General features: G+C 39.1%; 1 protein-coding gene across 1 annotated transcript in view; it reads right to left on the bottom strand.

Moving 5' to 3' along the window:
- LOC149195574 (uncharacterized) overlaps positions 1-12,188 on the bottom strand; it is a 142,598-nt gene that overhangs the window by 60,630 nt on the left and 69,780 nt on the right. Inside the window, exon 3 of the mRNA XM_089405362.1 lies at positions 10,812-10,892. Within this exon, the coding sequence (XP_089261488.1) occupies positions 10,812-10,892 (81 nt within the window). The remainder of the gene's footprint in view (positions 1-10,811; positions 10,893-12,188) is intronic.

Here is a 12,188-nt window from a genome sequence, read left to right as displayed (position 1 = left end):
ACTCTAAAATTACTAGCATGTGTTAGTCAAAAATACTAAGTAAAAACTTCTATGATTAGATCTAAGTTCCTACTCTATTTGGCCAAGGGAAGACCAAGGAAACTTGGTCTTTTCTTGACTAAATCAACTACTATTAGGATAGCAGTTCAAATAAAGCCTTAAATGCTAGATATAACAATGCAAAGATTTTACAAATAAAACCAAGAAACTTTGATATTCAAATAAGAAAGGAAAAAGTTTGGGGGGGTCTTTGAAGCCCTCTTGAGATCCTTCTAAAGCTCTTTGGAAATTGCTTGGTGTGGTGGGACTAGTGCTTCTAAGTGGGCTTGAAGATGGCTGATTCAACCAAGAATGTCCCCAATTTCAAGTTTGTGATAACTTGTATCACACTTCAAATCTTGCGCAAAACCATTAGTAGGAAAGAATTAAACATTTATTCACAAGTACATTTAATAATCAAACCAATATTGCAAGCCAACAAGAAGGTAGTAAATAGTTACTAACCTTCTCCTTGAATAGCACTACCCCTACTAGGAACTAAGCTACAACATTGAAAGCAATTGAAAATATACAGAAATACAAGTTACCTCCAAAATGTTCAAGCAAATGACACCATCAATAACCTCCAAAGCCTTTGTTTATTGATATGAAACAATTACAAAATGATAGCATTTCCCCAAGCTCAAGCTTCCAACCCTAGGCTTGCAATGAGAGCTAGGGGTTACATTTATACAAAAATGGGAGCAAATCCCAATGATGAAAAGATCAACAAGTGTCCAAGTTTGTGACAATCCCAAGGCCAATGAATTCCTCCATGTGTGAGGTCAAATCCCCAAGTGGCATGAAGAGATCCTCAGGCTAACAAACTGATCTCCAAGTGGCCAAAGAATTGTTGTCTATCTCTTGTAGTTGTGCTAGCGTACTTCCTTGATGTTGATGCATATGTGCAAGTGTACAATAAGGAGTGAAGTGGAGTAAACTCCCACTAGACTCATGGCTGCTCCCCAAGTTATCTCAGCCATAAACCATGTGTTACAACAACTGTCTATCAAATTGTGTATAGCCTCCTAGCTGGGTTGCACGTGGCTGTTAAGAAGCAAGTAGGCAACGACGTATGGGAGTGGGGTAGTGAACAAGGACTGACCACTAGTTAACTCAACCACATCACCCCCTAACTCAATCATTATCTAAAGCAGCAAATCTCAGCCTAATCTTCAAGAGCAACTCGACCGGCTAAAATGTGTTGGAAATTCGATTGAAAGATTGAATTTCTAATCATGATAACTACTTGTGATTGTTTATGTATGATTTTCTATTTAGCATTTACTTCATTGATTAGATCATCAAGCAATTATACAAATACAATGCACAAAAGACAAGGAATGCCAGAAATTAGACCAAAGGCCAGGGCAAACCCCACAAGGGGAAAACAAATCAATCCTTATATATTCTTCATCAACAAGAGAAATCCAAGTCAAACTAACAAATGATTCAAGTTCCAAGTTAGCCCTCCAAACTTTGCCATGTTTTGTCCACAAGATAGTTAACAAATTTGTCACATGCATGTCCTTTAGATGTCTCATCCCACAGAGATAGGTAGCTCATACTTCTTGTTGCCAAAACTTGTAATCCTCACTAGGAGGATATAAAAGAATGAATACAATTAAGCAAAAGTATATATATAGACGAGACTATTCAAAGGTAAAGGTAACAATAGCAGTAGTTGTTAATTTGGCAGCTCAGGGACAAATTCACTCCTTTGGACAACCTTCCTCATCAAGAAAGACCCCTGCTAGCCCTTGGAAGAATTTAATTTGGTCAAGGAAAAAAATTATTTGTAATGGAAAACCCACAAGTACACAAAAGTATAGGCCACCCTAAAGTCATAATTGGGCCTCCAAAGAAGCATTTAAATAGACATCAATGTCACCTAATTTGGATATCACATCACACATCTTCTATTCAACTATTGGTTCAAACAAGTCTGGAATTGCATGGTCGAGTTCACACATGCGAGGAGGAGAGAGAATATCATTGACTTTTTTGTTCTTGCATCTTTGACCAGCGTTGCCTTTTGGGAGTTTCAACTTGGGTTGACTTGCTTTGACTTGGGTTTTTGCTCTATTTTTGGAGGTCGAATTCTTTGGCAAGGAGAGAGAAATTTTCTAGGCACTTTGACCACAAAGCTACAAGTCGACCTAAAAGGAGGGACAGACCTCTATATATAGAGGTTGTCCATTCCCTCAAAAGACAATGCATTCCTCTCTGAAATCTGCAAAGGTAAAAATGTTGATTTGGGGTAGCATCAGATGTGCTCTAGCCACAAAATTTGGTGGAGAGGTTAGGGCACATGAGATCTCCAATACCGAGAAAGGGTTTGGGCAGATTCTAAACAATTCAGGAGATATTAAAATAATTAATATTTTTAATGGAGTCCATAAGTCTGAACTTAGGGAAAATAAAATATTAATGTGTATTAATAAGAAACTATGTTAGAATGGTCCAAAAGTCATCGATCAAGCTAGATCTAATCTTAGCCGTTGATTACGGACTTAATCTCGGCCTTTGATTTGTCAACGAGAAAAGTATAAGAGGAGGTTGGAAGGTCACTTGGAGAAGACACCAAAGTGATCAGTCACTCTATTCTCTAGAGCAGGGTTTGCTAAGAGAGATAGAATTAGTGATCGAGAGATGTAGCTATGGGGCATTTGAGTACAGAGAGGCAGATATAGTGCTAGGAGAGCAGCGCAGTAGCCGGGGAGAGTGACGTAGAGCTAGCAAGGGCTCACGCAGGGCCACTCAGAGGCAGCCGGGAGCTACGCAGAGCCTTAGAGAGGCCAGCGTTGCTGATGCAGAGGACCAGAGGGTTGGCGCAGGGCCTCCTAAGGCTGACGCAGACCCATCCGGGGTGACGCAAGGCCAGCGCTGGGCAGAGAGGGGCTGACGCAGTCCAAAGAGAGGTTGGCGTTGGGGTTTTTGGGGCAGATTGGTGCTGAGGAGCTGCCAGAAGGATTATCCGGGGTTTTTGTCACGAGATTTGTCAAAAACTGAGAGGTATTACTGCCAAGGAAATTCTCTATTGGGTAGGCCAGTTTTGGCACCCAGATTGTACTCTAATATTGTTTAATAAGAAAACCCTTAGATAGTTGCACCGATTTTCCCACATTGGGTTTTTCCGGGGACATTGGTCCAAAAATAATGGTTTCATATGGTGTGATTGTTTATGTTTCCTTTAGTTGTTGATTTGTAATATGTTGAGCATGCACTAGTGTTTATTTTCAGTATTTACATTGTAAATAACTTGTTAAGTAAAATAACAAGTAGGTAGGAATTAATCAGATAAAGTGCATGGAGGGTTTCTAACTAAGTAAACTTAGAAACTTCAACAAAAAAGGTACGCAAAGGTGGAAAAAAGCGAAGGAAAAGGGTCTCAAAGTGCAAGGAGGAAGAAGGGTATACAAACCGAAGTTAAAGGTATGTTCTAGGGCTACAACAGTCACACGTGCAAGGAAACAGAGGGTTGTCCCTGCAGCTATGACAGCAGTGATTCATAGTCATCCATCTATCTTTGTTTGGGGCTAAATCTAGGCCTACAAGGCCTCCTACTCAAGCATATAAGAAAGACACTCAAGCGAAGGAGAGAAGGGCATACAACACCAAGTGAACCTCCCACACATGCAAGAAACTAGGGCAGCAAAACAGCAGTATAGTCATACACTCATATCTCAAGAAGGATCTCGTTTGGTCAAAGAAGAAGTCTACTTGAGCAAGGGATAGAAGAGGAACACCTCATCTAGAAGGCTCACTCAAGGAAGGTCTATCTCTAGACAAGAAACAAAGAAGGAAGACGAAGTGCTAGGAGCAAAGTATCGAAAGGAGGAAGCCTATGTGTCGGGGAACAAAGTGCAGGAAAGAGGGGAGAGAACTTGACTTTTGCTTGGAGGACATTCTTATCAAGGGTCTAGGGTTTGCATTGATCAATAGAAGCTTCAATAAGAGAAATTCACGAAAGGGTTTTCCTCTCAAGAGAAGAGATGTTTTGGCCCTGGCAGAGAGCCAAGAGTCGTGTTCTTGTTCTTATGTTTTCGTAGCAGTTTGATGAAGTGCACACACATGCACTAATAAGAAGAAGAAGAAGAATAAGCTAACAAGAAAAAGTAAAAATACTCCACAAATTGTTATCAAGTAACGAAGAATCACACTATACATATTTGCCCTAGATTCTTCAATAGTTTGGATCGAGGATACATTGTAGCTATGAGCACTATCATATAGGTTGAACCTCCCATTTTTGAAGAAGCAGTAAAAAAGCAAGTTTGGGAAGATGCCATGGCTGAAGAATATGAATCCATTATGAAGAATGATGTGTAGGATGTTGTTTTGAGACTTAAAGGAAGTATATCGTGACTTTGAAATGGCTATACAAGATCAAGCATGGAGCTAATGGAAGTATTGAGAAATATAAAGCGAGGTTCGTGGCTAGAGGTTTCTCCCAGAAAGAGGGAGAAGACTATGATGATATATTTGCACCTGTTGCCCATTATACCACTATTAGATCTATTGTTGCCCTTGCTACTAGTCAAGGATGGACTCTTCACCAGATGGATGTGAAGACCATGTTTCTTCATGGCATCCTACAAGAAGAAGTACTCGTTGATCAACCACTAGGCTTCGAAGTTCAAGACAAGAAGACGCATGTTTGTAGGTTGAAGAAAGCACTATATGGTTTGAAGCAAGCCCCTAGAGCCTGATATGCCCACATTGATAGTTACCTATTGAAGTTTGGATTCACAAGAAGAAATTTTCTCTTCTTCAAAGTGATCCAAGCTATGCCTTTGATTTTGGTTTTATATGTTAGCAATTTATTCTTGATAGGTAGTGAGCCTCTAATGATCGAATGGAAGAGGGAGTTGGCCTCTGAGTTTGAAATGAAAGATCTTGGTTTGAGGCACTATTTCTTGGGCTTAGAGGTGTGGCAAAGACCCGGTGAGATTTTCCTTTCTCGAGGAAAATATGTAAAGGAATTATTGGAAAGATTTGGAATGGTAGAATGCAAGTCCCTGACCACACTGATGAAGATGAACTTCAAGAAGTTGTGTGGAGATGTTGTTGGACCTGGCTTGGCAAATCCCTTTGAGTATCGACAGCTGATTGGAGCATTAATGTTTCATGTGAACACTCGTCCAGACATATGTTCTGTAGTGAACACTCTAAGTCAATTCATGACAAAGCCTCTCCATGCACACTGGGTTGCTGCCAAGCATGTGCTGAAATATTTGCATGGGACGATTAACCTTGGTCTAAGATATACTACCAGTGATGTGAGACTTCATGGGTACACTAATGTTGACTGGGCTAGAAATGTTATTGACAGGAAGAGCACATCAGGGTGTTGCTTTAGTTTGGGTTCTTCCATGATATCTTGGATGAGCAGGAAGCAGAAGTCCATAGCTTTGAGCATGGTCGAGGTAGAGTATATTGCTACTAGCATGGCTAGCTGCAAAGCAGTATGGTTGAGGAAGCTCTTTGGAGAGTTGTTTGAGCAGGTTCTAGATATGATAGTGATATATTGCGACAACAAGAGTGGGATCCGATTAGCAGAGAATTCCATGTTTCATGACAAGTCCAAGCATATTGAGATCAAGTATCACTATATACGAGACATGGTGCAGAGAGGAGTTGTGAGACTCCACCATATTTCGATTAACAAGAAAATAGCAAACATACTCACCAAGGCTTTGCCGAAAGGGAAGTTCTTGGCCTTTAGAGAGCAGCTTGGGCTGACAGATGTGACCCTCCCGAGAAAGGGTCTCCACTGATCAAGAACACTAAGTTGTGCTCTTTCCCCATGTTTGAGCTCACAAGGACAGGAATTGAGTTGTAGGGAACCTGGGGTTGAGGGAACTCTGGGCAATAGGATAGGGTGTGATCGTTACCCCCGCGGAAAGTCAATCTTGCCTATTGTCATTACAGCATGTGTGTGTGCGTGTGATCCTTCTCATATATGACAAGTGGATATCTCCCCCTACCATCATCTCTGGGACTAAACAGAGTAAACCCCAGTTGGCATCCTACCCACAAGTTGGGCTTGATGGGATTTCTCCTCCCCATCTAGCCAATGGGTTAAGGTGACTTGAGATAGGGTGTGATCCTTACCATTTATGGTAAGTCCTATCTCGCTCAAGTGATGGGATGCAGGTGTTCTACCACTTGAATCTTGAGGGTCTAGATGGGAAAATCAACAAACAATAAGACAAAGTGTGATCCTTAGTCAATCTCGCCTATTGTCATTAGACAATAGGATAGAGTGTGATCCTTACCCTTGTGGTAAGTAGATCTCGCCTATTTTTCTTAGATAGAGGGTGGTAGCTTGAGCTTCCTTGTGATGACAAATTCTTCTTCTTTAGATTCTAGTGTGTTCAGCAGATGAGCAGAGACAATATATGATTTGATTTAGTGATGGCGATGACGAGATGTTTGAGATGAGATTCGTGATGCAGTCAGAAATTTCTCCCTAGCTGAGAGGGCATGTTAATTTGGCAGCTCAGGGTCAAATTCCCTCCTTTGGACAGCGTTCCTCATCAAGAAAGTCCCCTTCTAGCCCTTAGGAAGAATTTCATTTGGTAAAGGAAAAATATTATTTCTAATGGAAAGCCCACAAGTGAACAAAAGTACAAGTTGGCCTAAAGTCATCATTGGGTCTCCAAAGAAGCATATAAATACACCTCAATGTCACCTCAATTGGACATCACATCACACATCTTCTATTCATCTATTGGTTCGTACAAGTCTGAAATTGTAGGGCTGAGTTCACACGAGCGAGTAGGAGAGAGAATATGTGGACTTTTATGTTCCTGCAACTTTGACCATCATTGACTTTTGGTAGTTTGGACTTGGGTTTCTGATCTATTTTTGGAGGCCAAATTCTTTGGCAAGGAGAGCAAAATTTTTTGGGCACTTTGACCCACATTGATTGTAGATCTACAACTAGGGTTTCAACAGACTTGACTTTGACTTTGACCAAATTTGGAGGACTATTTTGGGATTGTTTTTACTACACTTTGACCAGCATTCAAGGCCGCACTTTTTGACTGTTGACCGATCTTTTTTGGAGGTATGTTGACCATTGACCATTTGGCACTACTACAGCTACTGTTGACTTTGACCAAAATTTCAGATTTGACTATTGGGCTTATCTTTTGGGCATTGATTGGTTGTTTTTGTTGGTTAGTCAAAGATTTGAATTTGACTCTTGATTGATGGATTGGAACATTGTAATCTCTTTGTTGAACATTTGATGACAATCTAATAGAAGAACAATTTGAAAGGGTTTTCCCCCTTGAGGGGTTTTTCCCTGGTCTTTGACCAAATATTGTGTCTCTAATCATTGCTCTTGGTTGTCTTCTATTGCATATTTGATTTATTGTTCTATATACAATCATTGTTTGTCATTGGAAGATTAAGTATGTTTAAAAGTGATTGCTAACTGAAGAAAAAGTTAGGTTAAGTGATTGTACTAAACATAGAACAATGGAAGATTAACAGTAGTAATCGAAGAGGAGGGTTTATAGAATACTTATCTTTTGAGAAAAGTCAACTCCCTCTTAATCTATGGACTTCTTGTATTCACCAACAACTTTGTCAACTCCATCTGGCATCCAACTTGCAATACAACTTCATCCATGTTATCATGCATGGGCTAGGATTTCTACTTCTTTCAGCGTAAGTAATCAATCCTACGGTACAATCCCTTAGACCTTTTTTATTCAAACCCTCACTAAGGTTTATAGGTCAACACACTTGAATGATCCAGACTTTTCCTTTCAGATTTTTCTCAACTTTTGTGATTGATTGCTTCTTAGGGCACAACCAACCTACCCTCACACAGTGATAAGATGGCATCTTATTACTGAACTTAGGGCTTGCAAATCAGTCCATGCATCAACATTATACCTACATGCATTTGTTGAACTTAGGGCTTACATGGCCAACCACTAACAGTCCCTTTGCACCACAGGAACCACTGTTCTTAGGCTACGATCAACTGTTGTTTAACCACACATGTGAACAGCCCTCCACCTAGTAATAACCCTCCACAAAACATCCGCTACCACAGACCAGCTTGATTCGGCCACTTGTCTAGACACCTTCCAGACATTAGGTAATCACCTTCAGGCCTGCAGCCTACATCTCGTCACTTGAAGCAGCCTTCTATCACACCTTAAGAGACCCCTCTCCAGCATGCTGACACCTGAGGCTACTCGAGCCTTCTTTCTAGGCCTTATCTTAAACCAAAACCTGACTGCTCTAAAAAAAAGTTAACCCTCCTTTAACTTGGATGCACAAATAGAGAATATACCTTAACCAGGGCAGCTTGGACTTCAAACAGATCCTTCTTCATTGTGGTTCCTTGACTCTCTCTGCATCACAGGTTTGATGTTTCCTTGAGGGATATTTGCACTTGTGGATATACTTCAACTCTACAGCATTTCTCTCCACAAAACTGCCCAATTTGTTCACGTCATGTCAGCTTTACTTATTGTTCCATTCTTTGTCCTTTTCTCCACACACAAGATAAGTTTCAGCCCTCTTAGGATGAGACAATACCCAGAAATTATGTGCAAAGGTGCCCAGACTTGGATCATTCGAAATCTCACTTGTCCTTTTTCCACAGAGATAGAGAAGCTCAGTATTTAGGTCACACTTCAGAGAGTTTGGATACCTTGTGATTTGGATCACAGTTCTTGCTTTATGGAGATATATATCAGTTTCATGACTCGCATGGTTCCACAAAAATTTGACCTTTTACTTTGTGACATTTCATAGTTATACAGTTTCAGATCACCAAAAATTGAGCTACAGGATCTTATACCACAGAACAGGTACTCAGCCCTTATGAAAGGAGCTAGGTACTTCACATGTAAAAATTTGAATTACAGAGGTAGTCACAAGGAGATTCAAATGTATCATATTGTAGTAGGATTATTTTTACTCAGATCTCAGAGAGGACTTGTTTCTTCACTTGGGAACTTCCAGACATCTTCACAGGAATATTTGGCCCACAGAACAGAGATAAGACAGCTTCTTGAAACTAGCTCTGATACCATGTTGGAAATTCGATTGAAAGATTGAGTTTCTAATAGATTCCTTTCCTTATAGATTCTCCAACTTGGAGGTTACAAGTGAAAAAACTCAAATTAGTTAATAATCATTAAAAAATGAGAATAATTGATCAAGTGAAAAAACACTCTAGAGTGACTTCCTTAGTAACCAGGTCCCAAGGATCTAAGCCTATTACATAAATTCATCATGCTAGTGTCATTTATTACAATTCCCCTGTGGGGGTACAGAATTTGCATAGAAGAAGAAAATAGAAGAAAGAGAAGGGGCAAGATTTGCTTTGCTGGACTTCTGAACTTCTGAAAATTTGACAAGTGCTAATGCATTGGACCATGGAGTCTTCATATCTGCTAGGTGCACTTACCAAGTAATAATTCTCCATAACCCCAATTTCTCAATGAGATTAGCAATTAAGATTATGTCCCAATCAACAGTCTAAAATCTAGATTTAACTAATTCATTAATGTAAAAAACCGTACATCTCATTAAATTAAACTTACTTTTATAGAAGGCAATTCACTTTAATACTTCCTTTAATTAAAGTGAATTTGCTAAAATGAAAACCACGGACAACTTCCACACATCTTGACACTTAGATGTATGCGGAATTTCCTGTCCAAGATACAAAATCAACATGAGAGTACACAAAGAATATCTCTCTGAATAAAACAAATAAAATAGTGGAAGGCCCAAAAAATGAATCCTTAAGTGCAAAAGAGAGAGGAAAAGATGCCCCAAAGATAAGTAAAACCCTACTCAAAATACCCTTTACGTCAAGTGTTCCATATAAAGACAGGAATTTGCTCATGCATATGCCAAAAATTACTCAGAAGGATCTTTTGCCCTCTTAGGAATAGAACACAAATGAAGATAGAACAAAGACCCTATTGAAAATAGATGGAGTAGGTGCCAAGGAACCTACAAGAATGCATACTCCTCTATCCAAAATAAATCTTAGAAAAAATAGCACAAGGGTCTCCTAGAAATAGAACCGAAAAGGCCCCTCAACACATGAGCCAAAATCCAACCTTATCCATAAGGTGAGGGTCCACTTCCAAGGCTAAAAATAGGCAAGATAAAACCTTAAAACTTCTACAAGACTCTATCATGAAGTGTGCCTAGATGTCCAAGAATAGACAATACCATCACTGCATATATGTTTCTCTCATGTTTATGGTTGACATCCCTTTTCTAGTTTATAACATTTTGACATCTAGGAGTGTTCTCCAAATGTTATGGCCATCAATTGTACACTCTAGTCCCATTGTCCTATTCCTTGGTCATTTATGGGCATTGATAAAATGACCTTATTTTATCTTGTCTTATCAAATAGCCATAAATCCATTCATGCTTAATTAGTCTACAGAGGTGCAAAAGCTCATGAAATAAAAACAATTGTATTTTGTAAAAACATTACTCTCAAGTGAAATTGTGACAATGATGAAACCATAATTGACATGTTAAACGACTACAAGAAAAACACACAGAGCAATGACGTTATTTTGCAGGTTTTGTGAACTACTAATAGTAAGTCTAAAGAGGTGCAAAACTCATGAAAGAAAAACAATTGCATTTTGTAAAATCATTGACTTAACTCGGAAATGAAAATGTGACAATGCTGAAACCATGATTGACATGTTCAATTTTATGCTTATAAGCAAAACAGATGAAGCAATGAAGAAGATAAATACCACATGTTTATTTTGCAGGTTTCGTGAACCACTAATTCGATCCAATATTGCAGCCTTTCTAGGAGGCCAAGATGCATTAACCTAGAAAGCATATGAGAGAATTAAGTACCTATATTAGAAATCAGAACAATATAACCAATAATATTTCAAATGCATTTATGACCCACCCTACTTAAGACTTTATTTGTGTAGTCCTCATCTTGCTTACAATTGACCAATGCTCCAATGTCTAAATAGTTATATAGCATTCAATGAATTACATATGAAATTTATTATTAAATACCATTCACTAGACCAATGTGATCAGGAAAAATGTAAGAAGAACAATATTTGCTATTATATGTTTGGAATCTTGAGGCTTATACATTAGAGAGTTTTTGTTAAACATGGAAAGGGTTTCCAAGAAGACACCAGATTCAAAGCATGAGGAAACAAATTTTAAATCAAGGCTGGAGCAACATGTCTTTCAGTTTTATAATTGTTTAAACATATCATATGAACAACATTAAATTATATACCAGCAGATAGGCAATCCAACAATTTATAGATCTGGACAAATCCATGGGAAGTATATACAAGAACCATAAAAGTTATTCCCAGTAAACTTTTAACTGAAAATGAGTTTGCAATGTGCTATACAAAATTGGGGAATCCTCCATTAATCTTGTTGATTTATTTAACTCCTTAGCACCAAAATCTTTGAGCATGCTCTAGAAATATTCTAGAGATGGCAATTCTCACAGCATCCAGGTAGTTCAATCCACTGAAATACAGGTTCTTGTAAACGCTGTTTTCTTTAAGTGGAACAAGATGTAAACGCTGCATTCTTTAAGTGGAACAAGATCCATTATCAATTGGGTCTAGGTCGGGTATCTGAGAGGAGAGTTATCCTCCCCACCCAGTATCAGTTCATTCAAGCGACATGTTCAGCCCTTAATGAGTATATATCGTCATGTCGGCCATGGGCCCTCAAGAATTTGGTTTGCCCTGGGTACTATCCTTGGAATTATGGAAAGTACCTAGTGGGTATCCCCCGGATATGTTTTTCACATATTTTTAAAAAATATGGAACAGGATCCCCTTAAATATTCATAAGTGAGCTAAGGGGACACAATCCTCCACAGCGAATGCAGTACCTTCCTGGCCACACTGCCAACAAACAGATTCTCTTCCTGATGACTTTGAGGAAATGCATTAGGTTCAACATTGGAACTCTTTGACCAAGCTTATGTCAATTCCAAAGCAAAGAATAGAATGATTTTCAAAATAAGGGCTTTTTGTGTTGGACGTTGCTTCTTGAAACATGCCAAGAGAAGCAGCACCACATGAAACAAACTTCCTTTAGCTTCGCTACTACGTCCAAGGGGGATATATTCT

Source organism: Pinus tabuliformis, chromosome 2_2, assembly GCF_031772625.1.
Source record: "Pinus tabuliformis cultivar Carrire ecotype Pingquan chromosome 2_2, CPIR1, whole genome shotgun sequence".
NCBI lineage: Eukaryota > Viridiplantae > Streptophyta > Pinopsida > Pinales > Pinaceae > Pinus > Pinus tabuliformis.
Note: the sequence above shows the minus strand (reverse complement) of the source record. Positions and strands in the feature narration are given on the sequence as shown.